Source organism: Vitis vinifera, chromosome 13 (genome assembly GCF_030704535.1).
Source record: "Vitis vinifera cultivar Pinot Noir 40024 chromosome 13, ASM3070453v1".
Lineage (NCBI taxonomy): Eukaryota > Viridiplantae > Streptophyta > Magnoliopsida > Vitales > Vitaceae > Vitis > Vitis vinifera.
Window position 1 is genome coordinate 257,050 of NC_081817.1, and position 13,592 is coordinate 270,641.

The following is a 13,592-nucleotide window of genomic DNA, read 5'->3' on the forward strand; positions in this document are numbered from 1 at the left end:
TCAGAGGTTTTATTACAGATACGAAGCCGTCTCGCACTCACCAGTTTTCTCCATTTTCCATCTCTCCAAACACTACTTTCCCTCCATTTCCTCTGCTTTCTGACGATGGAAACCCTAGCAGTTTCTTACCGTTCTATGCCTTTCAGTGACCGGATATCGCATGTTCTTCTCGCCGGAGTTTCTACTAGAAGTTCCGTCTCGGTTCCGTGTCAACGTGCTTTCAAATGCCTGTCTCTGGCTGCTCCCTCACTTGGTATTGATGTCTTGTGGTGTTTTCAGCTATGTTTGGATTCAGAGAAACTGAGGGAAACACTAGGAAGTGAAATTTTCGAATATGGATGATGTGAAGAATGGTTTAAGATGCGGAGTCTGATTTCTCTTGTTTTTGTTAACTTTTGTCGGCACCCAAACGGAGCGTTGCGGGTGTTGTGAGATCGGAGCTGCGCGCCGTTTGGTTGAGGATAAAATGCGAGGAAGAAATAAAGAAATTCTGTTTTTTGGACTCGTGTTTTTATGTTGTTTTTGTTTTCTGTGTTGATGGAAAACTCAACTCAAATAAGCCAAACAGTTGCCCAAGGCTCAGTTTGGCCTAGTTGAGTGGAAGTTTTTTCCTCTTTCGTTTCCTCTGTTCTCACAGCAGAAATAATGGAAAGTTCTGAAAAATTCAATATTGATTTTGTATTGTTATTTCTCCTGCATTATCTTAGCAAGCAATCGGAGCTTTTATTCTGAGTGATTTTGTTGTTCTGTTTTGGTTTCTTCAGTGAAGGACAATCCAGTGAAGTTCAAAGAAGCTTCTAGAAATGGAAATATTGTTCCGCTTCACGCCTGCATATTCTCTGACCAGCTGACTCCAATCCTGGCTTACCGCTGTTTGGTCAAAGAAGGTGATCTTGAGGCTCCGAGCTTTGTTTTTGAATCAGTGGTTCCCGGCTCTCAAGATTCAAGTGTTGTAAGAGCCCTCTCATTCTTTGTATCGCATATGAGAATCCCTGTCATTGCATAGATGATTGAACATCGATTTTGCTTCTTGGTTGTTTTGTATACGTCGTGTATACTTTTAAATTTTCAATACAATTGCTTTTACCTATGAAAAAAAAAAAAATTAGATGACTGAACATCGAGATGATGGTATACTATTAGGGACGCTACAGCGTGGTAGGAGCACAACCATGCATGGAAATTGTGGCTAAAGAAAATAAAGTTATCACAATGGACCATGAGGAAGGGCTGAGGACTGAGGAATTGGTCGAGGATCCAATGGTGATTCCGAGAAGGATTGCAGAGGGGTGGAAACCCCAACTTCTTGATGAACTTCCAGATACATTTTGCGGTAAGAGGACACTGTTAATTAATTATATGTTTGTTTATGATTCAGTTTAAATTATTTGAAAACCAATGACTCAAGCTGAATATTACTTGTGCATTAGACATGCTTTACCTGGAAATTGTCTTGAAGTGAAGAACCAATGATTTTATCAAACCGACTGTTGTTTTCTTTTATTATATGTTGTAATGCCTGCAAATAGTGATGTTGCCTAAACATGCGGATCATAAGTTGTTTGAATTTTGTGTGAAAGTTGGGTAGTCGTAGGAGTGGTTGGATCAGTTAAATAGATTTACTTTCTCCAGTCAAATGGGATAGGATGCTGTAATTGGTTCTATGAATTGCTTTCTATAATTTATATTGGTAAAAATATATATACAGCAGCTGTAATTATTTCATGTACTATCATTCAGAGTTTTGTATTTCTCATTGTCACCGGTGAAACCAGAAAATGAACTAAACGCTGAGGAGGTTGGTGTATCAGCAATTAATGCCAATGAAACAACCAAAGACCGAAGTACTTTGGAAGTTGTTACTTACCATTAATGCCAAAATTTGGAGATAAAAAGCTTTGAGCGCTTAAAGGGAAAATTTGGTCAATAGTGAATATGACTTACAACTTTAATTCTATTACTATTTTTGGTCGTTGAGTTCTGAAACAAGTTTGACTGACTTCTGCAAAGGAGTGAATATTTTGAGATCTGAAATTTCATCTCTATTTTGTGAAGCATTGGCTTTTGAACGTCTTAGAATATATAGCAAATCCATACTAATCTAAAAATTACCACAGGATGATTCTAGTGAAGAAATTTTATTTCTAAATAATAATCTTGTTGCAATGTTCTTTAACTATCTGATTGGAAAACTTTCTCCTATTGAGCGCTTTCATCCAAAGGAACAAGCAAGAAATTAGATAGTCCTCAATGATCTCATCATCCTATTTTTATCCATATAGATCTTTCCAGTTAACTGTGATTAAGAATAAGATGGTTGAGATTGTGCACTCTTTGATTTTATCCTATCATAGTTTGATGGCTAAAAATATTTTAAGAAAGTGGATAACAAAGTTCTCAAAACCTAGATGGGCAAGTAATTTTCAATCATGATAGCTATCATTCTTGGAGTCTTTAATTTTGACTTATATAATTCCCAAATATGGTGCTTTACAACTTTGTCATATTCTGTGCATACAAACAATAAATTTTAACACTAGACTATGGCATGCCATTTGGAAATAGTCGCAGCAAGGGTCATCGAAAACGCAACTATGGAGTGTACATGCCCAAATGGATGTTCTTCTCTGAACATGGATGAAACATGTGATGTTGCAGGAGACTTAACACCTTTTGGCAGCTTGAAGGGTAGATTTAATTTGGATTAGGCAAGAGCGGTGGTGAAGTTGAAAATGAATAACTAAAATTCTATTGATGCAAATATGACATTAAGATATGTGAAAATCTTGAGGCAGGATGACATTTTCCCTATCTTTAATATATCCTCAATTTAGATGCTGTCCCCAATACATCCTCACTTGGTCACACATCCCTCAATATGTTAGACCACTAGGATAGATAACAATTCTCATAAACATTCCTTTAATTATGTTCACTAGTAAGGTTAGTGAGGCAAAGCAGGTGGAGAAAAGAGAAATTATGAACTATCTACTCCTGCAAAGAACCACAATTACTGAATGCTGTATGTTAAAGATGAAATTAAATAGAGGGCCTATACTCCCAAGAATGTACAATTCAACAACTAACCTCCAATTTTCATATCATCTGTGCTTTGTTGGTGTAGGTACACATGCACACACTGTAGCAAAGTTGATAATTGTTATATAGAAAAGCTAACTTATGGCATTTAATTGTTGATGCATGGTATATTTGTTACATTTGCATTTTGCTGTTAACAAGTCACTACTAGGATGCATTATAGGCTGTGGATCTGTAGAAGTAGAGATATGTGGGTTATGTTCCTTATTGTATTCTTGATCAATACTGGTTCCTTTAAAATATGAAAATCCATGCTTAGTAATTAACTACCGTTTTAAATAGGTGGATGGGTTGGTTTTTTCTCATATGATACGGTTTGTTATGTGGAGAAGAAAAAGCTGCCATTCTCAAAAGCACAAGATGATGACAGAAATCTCGCAGACATTCATCTAGCCCTATATGATGATGTGATTGTGTTTGATCATGTGGAAAAGGTACTCTTTTTTGGTTGGTCATCAATGTTTGTTCTCTTAAACAGTGTATATCATTGAAAATCCTCCCTTCTACCACTTTCCCTGCTTAATTCAACACTTGGAATGGATATTCTCCTATTTCCAATTCTTGATGTTGGAGAAAAGTTGTTTTCAATCTCTGGCTCCTTTGACATGCAAAGACTTTATTGGAAAGAAGTACATGGTTGGATGACCAAGTCACTGAGGCATAATTAGGATATAGCTGTGAAGACAGATATGTCAGATAATTAGTGTTTTACTTTTTCGAAAAAAACTAATTTCCCATTTTAGTGCTTCGAAACTTGTCCCATATAATTTGCAAGAAAACACCTGTAAGAACCACGATATTGATTCCCTTGCTACAAAGCATTTTTATCACAATGATTGAGCACTCATTGGCATTCTGTTCACTCCCAGAAAGTACATGTCATTCATTGGGTTCGGCTAGATCTGCACTCCTCTGTTGAGAAGGCATATGTTGATGGGATGAAACGCCTGGAAATATTGTTGTCTAGAGTACAAGACATTGACCCGTGAGTGACTATTATGCTGTTTAGTCTACACCAGTATAGTCTTGTGAAATTAATTCAATTTTTAATCGGATTTCAATTGTGCTAGACCTAAGCTATCTCCAGGTTGTGTAGAGTCACACATTCAAAGTTTCAGTTCTTCCTTGAATGAGTCAAACATGACAAGTGAAGCATACAAAAAGGCAAAAGAACATATTCGGGCAGGGGATATTTTCCAGATAGGGTTAAGTCAATGTTTTGAACGCCGAACATTTGCTGACCCATTTGAAGTTTACAGGGCATTCAGAGTTGTGAATCCGAGTCCATTTATGGCGTACTTACAAGTATGTGTGTGCTCCTCTACAAATACATTATTGTACTACTTTTACATGTATTTTTTTAGTAGTTCTGGGTTTGTAATTTTTTATATTTATCTTCTATTTCTCAATCAGGCTAGAGGATGTGTCCTTGTTGCTTCAAGCCCAGAAATTCTCACGCATGTAAAGAAGGTTAATTGATAGAACTATTTACATATATTACTTTGATTTGATGTTGTTGATTGAATTGATTCCTCAGCTTAGAAATGATTTTTCTTACTCTATACGAGCAAGGTTGTGATTTTAAGATTCCTAGTTCACTAAGTATAATGTTGATAACTTTTACGTCCACCAACAGTGAAGTTCAATTTATGGGCAGAATAACATTGTTAATCGACCATTGGCTGGAACTGTTAGAAGAGGGACAACGATCCATGAAGATGAGATGTTGGAAGGGCAACTGCTAAATGATGAAAAACAATGTGCAGAACACATTATGCTGGTTGATCTGGGGCGAAATAATGTTGGAAAGGTTTCTCTTAACCAACTTCCTTTATGAAAACATCTATTATGTAGTGTTTAAAGCTTTAAGCCCATAGCTTGCTCGTTTGGTGTTTCTGCTGAATTCTATCTCTCATAATTAGCTGGTGCATGTGATCTTTCACCATAATACTATCTTTCCTCTTGTGTCATCTATGTTGCCTTAGGTATTGTTTGTTTTGGATATTGATTTTCAGAGAATTGAAGTGCCATATCTGAATTTTTAAAATCTCAAATTAATCGATAAATGGCAATTGGCTAATATAAAATAAGGTAGCATTCTTTAACTGAGCCATCATACCCATCCTCTATACTGTCACCAGTTGCTCTTAACTACTTAATTGCTTTTAGTTTGTTGTTAGAAATTTCAAATTCAGAGATCAGGTATTTCACTGTGCCAAGTTTTGTTTAGAAAACTTCCTAGATATTTTGTCTTGTGTTTGTGTTTATTGCATAATGAATATAGGATTATGGATTTTCCTTGTTGGGATTGCTGTCTTAAAGATATATTGCTGAAGAAGTGAAGATTATGTTGAATTTTTGTCATTGTATGTAGACATTTTTTTCTGTTCCATGGATTGGGGTGCTTTTCAGCTTCAGTCTTGGGTGGAGAAAGTGAAAATAATAAGTATTGGTTTTTCTTTTCCTCTGATGAAAAATGGACTAGTAATATATATATATATATGTATGTATATATGTATGAATGTATGTATGTATGCATATATATAAAGGAAAGATGAGATGTCCTTCAAGCTATGAAAAAGTACGGGAAAAGAAACATTAAAGGTCCTAAAGAAGCAACTGAGATCTGACAGCCTCTTCCCTTCCATTGCTAGAACAAATCTCACGTACCTAGCAAGATACCACTGAGGGACGCCCTAGAAAATTGCTTGCATACAAACATCCCAAAGGAAATGACATGGCATTTGCTATCCCAAGAATTATCCGCTGATTTCCTCCTATACTTAAAGATCCTGGCATTTCACTCAAGCCAGATAATCCAAGCTGATTGGAATAGCTTCCCCCACAAAGCTCTCCCTTCAGGATTTCTCTCCAACCTCTGAAAGATTTTGTTAAAGTGAACAATATCCCCATAACCTTAGTGCACAAGGGCAATGGAGGAGAAGGTGGTCCAAATAATGCCCACTCTCCAAGAATAATAAGCAACATTCAGAGCTAATTGTTCTATAGGGCTTCAAAAAACATTACCATTCACCTCTTATCAACCACCAATCAAGCAAAGGCTCTGACTTTTGGAGTTGTCTTAGCTAACCATATAAATTTACCATGAGGGAAATGAGGAATGCCTAAATCATTTCTAAAGAGCGCAGGAAAAGGATTTGGATGAAAAACTACCACCAGCAGACAAACCTAAACAAATCTCATCTGCGTTTGGGGATTGAATGGGTTTCTTAGCAAGACAATACGGGAAGAGAGGTCATCTATTCACTATTCCAAAGGCTTCCCCAAAAATGAAAATTCCAAGAGGAGTCATTAGTCAAAGAACAAAGTTAGAAACAGGGGAATCTCTTAATCTAGACCAGCTATGAAGAGGAGGTAATAGGATGCTAGAAGTGCTGGTTTCCTCATCAAGTATCCTCCCAAAATTGGATTTGTGAACCATCACCAACATTGTGTGGTAGGACTTGATTGAAATTATAAGATCTCAAGATATAAATGGTAGGATGTAAGAATCATGGGATTAGGTTTGAGAGGTTTTTTTTATTGGGTCTGCTCATGATTGAACCAAGTTATGATTGGATCAGATATGTGACTATGTGACCAATGGTACTTCTTGTTTCTTTATTTTTATTAGGCTTATGCAATGGCATTTTTCACTTCTGTATTCCTAGGTCAATACTTAATCTTGTGTTCCTTTTTCAAATTATCACATGTCATATGCCACAAAGTCAGCTTAATGTGTCTTTGCCCTCATTATATAGGTTTGGGCAGAGCTTTAATGCAGATGCTTGAGGTCAAATTAACACAAACTCTCTTAATCTCAGTTAGATGGAATAGACATACCAATCTAAGAGAAGACAACATCAGGGATATGGGATTCCTACAATTTGTCATTACAATTTAACAGTACTCACTCTTTACATGTTTATTTCTTTTGAGAAAAGAAATTCATTTAATGAAACACATTCTATCCTAAAAGGAGATATGTTAATAACACGGAGGCAAGTTACTGCATGGTTCTTTTCAGAATCCAATTTGATGAGGAAAAAGAACTAATTTGAGTGAGTATCAAAATCCCTCGTGCTTAAGTTGCTGTTATCTTCCTAGGAACTTTGTTGTATGATGGTAAATTAAGTATTGCCAATTTCTTAATGCCATTTTCTGTTAAAAGAAAAAAATCATTACCTATAAATATAGAAAGAAAACTTCTTGTGTTTCGAAGCAATTTATACCATTGTTACACAAACTTGTTCCCACACAATCTGGATGGATTTCAGGACTCCTCTATATTCAAGCATGTGCCCTTAACTAAGTATTAATTGTTTAGTAAACGAGTCTTTACTCTTTTTTCTTTGATAGGCTAAACAAGTCTTTATTCTTGCATGTACCTCAGAATTGTTGTGCATTCTTCTTTCAAAGCATATATTGCATGACAAGTTTTGTTGCAGGTTGCCAAATTTGGCTCTCTGAAGGTGGAAGACCTGAAAGCTGTTGAATGTTTTTCACATGTAATGCACATCAGTTCCACGGTAAGGATATCAGAATGTGGGTTATGCGTGTATTGTGAAGCATTACTGTTTCTCCTACAGAAATAATTTTCTGCATAAAGCAAATATCTGAACTTATGATAATACCTGGCATCTTATAACTTCACCTATATATATGTGTGTGTCTTTTCTGTTGTAATAGATCTTCCTTTAATAGAAAGAATTTTACTAATATGAAGAGTAATTTTTGTGCATATCATTGATGATCAAAATTCTTTGGTCTGATATGAGTTTGACTCATACATCCACATAGAGGTGGATTAGCATACTACTATTTTATTTAACAGCTATCAGAACGGCTATGCCACATTTGCAAGGGCTTTGTTTACCTTCTTGATTGTGGCATTTCCACACTGCATCCAAAGAAATCAGTACATCTGTAATTTTTTCTAGTTTAAAATATTTTTTTTATTACATAAAAAAGTTTGGTTTAGTATCTCCTTAGGACCTTCTATTCTCCACTATCTTAGTGGTTCTGGTGATGAGTGACTTCATTTATAGAATGATTTTGAGTACTCAAATGCTATAGAAGTTGAAACTGGATCATTTTGTTCCATGTGATTTCCAATCTTACAAGAGTCAGGAGAAAATTGATATAAACAATAAGTAACCTTTTGTTACAAAATGGATGCCATTTTTTCCAGGTTACAGGGGAGTTGCAAGATCATCTCACTAGCTGGAATGCCCTGCGCAGTATACTGCATGTTGGAGCAGTTAGTGGAGCACCAAAGGTTACTTATTTTGCATATTCACTTTGCTATGGTTTGCTTTTTATTCTGCATGTTTCTTGTTCTAGACCAGGTGATGAAATACTTGTGGATTAAAAACTTGATTTCCCATGCTGGAACTACTTACAAACGATCTAATTCAGATGGCAAATCTTGGCAAGTATTTCATTCCAAAGCAGGACACTTGCCTCGTTCTGATCACCACCAGCTATAAGTGATGCAGGTGAAGGCTATGGAGTTAATTGATGAGTGGGAAGAATCCAGGCGTGGGCCATATGGTGGCGGATTTGGAAATGTTTCCTTCACTGGTGATATGGAAATTGATTTGACTCTCAGGACCATTGTCTTCCCAACTGGAAACCGATACGACACACTGTTCTCCTACAAAGATACCAAATTGCGCAGGGAATGGGTTGCATACTTTCAAGCTGGTGCTGGGATTGTGGCTGATAGTGTTGTTGATGATAAGCAGAGGGACTGCGAGGGCAAAGCTGCTGCTTTGGCTTGTGCCATTGACTTGGCTGAAGCAGCATTTGTTAAGAAATGACCTCAACCTTTTAATTACGTATCAGAAAAGTGAGGGAAATAGAAGAAGATGATTCTTCATTGATTGAATTGAAAAATTACGGAGAGGGAAAAACAGAGAGAAAAACAGCTTATATGGTCTGAGACCTAAACCCAAGGTATAACCAAGGATAAAAATATCGGTAATCACGGATATATCGGTAATTCGATTTTACTAATATATCGTGTATATATTGAATATATTGAAGATAAATTGTTAAAAACTCATGGAAATGTAATAAAAACCTTATAACAATATAATTATAAGTATAATAAATATTTTAAAGTTGTTTTATTAAAGAATTTGATATATGTATGATATAATTTGCGATATTAGATGTAATTATATCATGTTGATTTATAAGAAATGTTAATTTTGTAATTGTACACTCATTATGAAGTCACATAAAATACGTCATTTCATTAAATATCAATGATTTGATTATATTACATTGCAATGTCCCTTTAGTACCAAAATGAAGATCGATGTGGTTCAATGGAATTGGTAGATGAAAGAACCTCATCTTGTTGTTGGAGATAATATTGGTACCAACCCAATGAGGCTCGATAATATTGATTAAAAATTCTAACATGCCATGCATATATCTCTTGAGTCCTGTTCACTGCCTCTACATGGATAGGATACTCAAGGTTCACTTATGTGTTAATGTCAAATCCTTCTTTCATCTTGTATGGAACTTGGTATGACATTTGTGTAAAAGGGGAGCAACACGCATACCATACTCCATCTTGTGTGCAGTGTGTGAAATCATTTTTACAAGTAAATTGGCTGACTGGATATTGATTTTGTTGACATTCCCAAATATCTCCTCCCGCATTATCACCTCCATCATCAGTTCCACTTCTTGAACCATCGTAACCAGAAGCAAAAGTACCTGCTGCACTAGGTCTACTACTGTGGCCAACACTTGTGGAGTCAAACTCTTGGTAGGAATTCAATGCCGCTTGAAATGAATCATTAGTATTTTTGCTAAAACTTTCAGAATGAACTTCTTTGGACAACACACGTTCAACATTAACTCCAAATTTTCGAGCATAAGTGGCAATTCGTGGATCAGGATTTCCAACTTCATCATCTAAGTGTATAGGTCTAACCCATTTGAACAACTGATTATCTTCTTCTTCACCCACCTCGGCTGAAATGTCAAGAAGATCAAGGTAATCTTTTTTAGCAACTCGATCATTTTCTGCCTCCATATTGCATAACTTTAGCCTCATATTATAGTAACAAGGAACTAATTGCTCCAGTCGATGGTAAGCCAAACGATTTCGTTGTTTTGTGTGGATGAGAGCGAACGTGCTTCAATTTCTCTCAAAAGCAGAAGATGATGCAGTTTGTGAGAGAACTTTGACAGCTAACTTTCTCAATGTAGGTGTTTGATTCCCATACATGAACCACCATTTAGCTGCAATCAATTTAATAATTATATAAATACTGATATGGTGAATTTACAATAATGATAATCAATTTTTTCCTATAAATACTCACCGGACACCATGGTTGACCTTGCTGCAATCGCCGTTCGATCACCGAATCTTTTTTTTTTTTGCATCTCAAAAAAGCACAAGCTATGTATTCAACAATTAAGCACAAGCTATGTATTCAACATTTAATTGTGTTAATATCATATTTGTTAGTAAACGTTCAAATAAATTGATGAATGAAATTATCATTTTTATTGACAAAAATAATAGTTTTTGATTTACCTAATTTCCAAATTGACCAAGCGATTCAGTAGTTAGGTCTAATTTTGCAAAAACGTCATGGACCGCTTGAAGTAGTTCCAGATCACTACTAACTCCATGCCTATATTGAAATCTTGGATTCAAGAAGTATGCTACAATAAAATTAAGTAAATTTAGTATTTTGTTAAAGAAAATTAAATACAAAGTAATAACTTATAAAGATAGATAGTACTTAAGTACTACATGAAGTGGATGTTTTAGTGTTTTCTCCCAACGATCTTTTATTATTTTGAAGATTCAATCTTCAGCTCCTTGACGAATAAGGTTCTTTTTCATCACGTGTATAAGCTCGTACACAAATGGCATTGTAGGAACAACTTTAGAATCCATAAGTTGAAGCACCATGTATAATGACTCATATAATGAAACTATATTTTCCACTCTATCCCAATACGCTTGGTCAAACAATAATTGCTCCAATTCTCATCAAATTTTTGCCCGATCGAGGTTGTGTTGTGCCTATTCATCACTCATAAACAATTTTTTCAAAATTTCCATTTTTTAAAAAAGAATGTCAAGAGTAATATAATTGGTAGCAAACTTTGTAGTTCCTGGTCGAACAATGTCTCCACCAAATACTTTCTCATTTGTGCAAGTAACCAACCATGGTTGTAAATGAAGTTAGTTATCTTGCAAGCATTGTTTATCACATCAGTAACATTAGGTCTTTTACCAATGTCTTCAAAGATTAAGTCGATGCAGTGTGCTGTACACGGAGTCCAATATAAGTTAAACTTCTTCATCAATAGTTTCTCTACTTTCACGAACACCGACCCGTTATCTATGACAATTTGGACCACATTTTCTCAACCGACTTCTTTGATAACAGTCTTCAATAGCTTGTATATATACTTGTGGTCTTTGATATTGTTCGATGCATCGATTGACTTAAGGAACACCGTGATCCCTTTTGAATAAACCATGAAATTAATAATACTTAATTCCGTGGGCCATGTCCATCCATCTAACATTATTGTGCACCCATATGTCTTCCATTTTCTTTTTGCTGATTCACATAAGCTTCCATTTCTTTGTACTCCATTTCCAAGTACTTGTTATTTATTTCGTATGGAAATGGAGGTTCGATTCCCATTCTTGTAATTCATATATAACAAATATGTAAAACATGTCACAAAAGACTATACTTACTAAAAGTCTGAAACAATATAACAATTCAAAAATTAATAATTATCTGCTTATTGTGCACCAATAATCATATTCTTGAAGTGATGAGACTTTGCTTTTTGGGATGCGGTGTTGTCATAAATGAAGAATTTGATGATTAAGTGTCCCATCATTTCTTTAATTGAACCACTCTTTAATATATCTTTGATATTTTTTTGTCTTATTGCAGAAGACTTGTAAAGCGAATGGGCAATAGGGGGTGACTGGTTCGAATGTCGCATACTTTGTGATTTTTGCATCATTGTCAGTCTACCAGTAGACCGTGAAGACTTCCCCATTTTACGTTTGCTTCCTATAATATTCTCATATTGTTGACGTTCCCATTATGTCACTTTCGAGGCACAAACTGTAGATCGATATGCACCTCACTTATCTGGGTGCATATCCGTCGGATACATATACACATCTTCATTCTCAGCATCTTCATCATCATCATCTTCGTCTATGAGATGTGTATCACTAGCCCCCATTGTACCACGTAATTGAGCACAAATATCTGTAATTTTATTTGATTTTGCTTTATTTTTGTTATGCACCATCAATCGTATATCTTATTTCACTTAGAGAGGCACTCTCAGACACTTTTGGTATTGTTATGCGGGTCGTTATGCGTTAAATGGAACTTGAATCACGTGATGCATCCACTTTTCATCAACAACCCACAGAAATTACAAATTGTCACATTTCTATTCTCTTCTACTGGTGAACAATACTTCCAAGCTAGATCTCGCCCTGGCATAGGAGAACCACCTCCACTAGTCATGTTAAATCTATTGCAAAAAAAAAAAAAAAAAACACTTGAATGTGATTTCAATGTAAACAAAAATTAAGTAATCATTTCAATTTAACATGTTGCAATGGAATGTGAAAAGAAAATTAAATAATCATGTAAAATGAGTATATTCCAAATATACTAATTTATGCTAATAACTAAATTAATTAAATAATTTAGCTTAAGTTAGTTTACTAAATCTAAATCCATGAGAAATCTACAAAATATACTAATTAATTATAATTGAATGTGAAAACAAAATTAAATAATCATTTAATATGGATTTTTTTAATCTAAATATAATTCTATGAAAAAATTACTAAATATGAAAATTAACTATAATTGAATGTGAAAATAAATCACAATAATCATAAAAAAATGAACATATTTTATATTCCGAATATATTAGTTCATGTTAATTAAATTAATACATAATTTAACTAAATTAATTTTTTGAATCTAAGTCTATTTCTATGAAAAAATTTACTAAATATGAAAATTAGTTATAATTGAATGTGAAAATAAATCACAATAATCATAAAAAAAATGAATATATTTGATATTCCAAGAAAATAAAATTAAATAATCATTTAAAATAAACATATCCATCTATAATTAAATAATCAAATTAATCTAAGTTAATTCAATAAAAATATGCAAATTAATTACAATTGAATGTAAAAATAACATTAAATCATCCATATTGCAAATATACTAATTAATTGAAAATACATGAACTAAATACAATTGAAAACAAAATTAATTACAATTTAATATAAACATACCTTAAGATAATTAAATAATTGAGCAACCTTAGAAAAATTTGGAGCAATAAGAGAGCAAAGGATGAATGAAATCAAAGGTGGATGAAATGGATGCAAAATGGGCTATTTGTAGGAAAATTTTGGGCCAAAATAGACGTTGAAAGAT

The 13,592-nt window shown here is 34.4% G+C and overlaps 1 protein-coding gene across 2 annotated transcripts; it reads left to right on the plus strand.

Annotated features, from left to right (window-relative positions):
- LOC100262156 (anthranilate synthase alpha subunit 1, chloroplastic) lies at positions 1 to 9,349 on the plus strand. Of its 2 annotated transcripts, XM_002271128.4 has the most exons (11): positions 1 to 253; positions 765 to 952; positions 1,144 to 1,333; positions 3,382 to 3,533; positions 3,969 to 4,084; positions 4,170 to 4,404; positions 4,513 to 4,569; positions 4,757 to 4,909; positions 7,548 to 7,628; positions 8,291 to 8,377; positions 8,598 to 9,349. In XM_002271128.4, the coding sequence occupies exons 1-11, from the start codon at positions 106 to 108 to the stop codon at positions 8,919 to 8,921; spliced, it is 1,731 nt and encodes a 576-aa protein (XP_002271164.3). In that variant the 5' UTR covers positions 1 to 105; the 3' UTR covers positions 8,922 to 9,349. The 2 variants fall into 2 exon arrangements, with proteins under 2 accessions (XP_002271164.3, XP_019079487.1); XM_019223942.2 differs by having other exon boundaries at positions 4,170 to 4,569.
- The last annotated feature ends 4,243 nt before the right edge of the window (positions 9,350 to 13,592 follow it).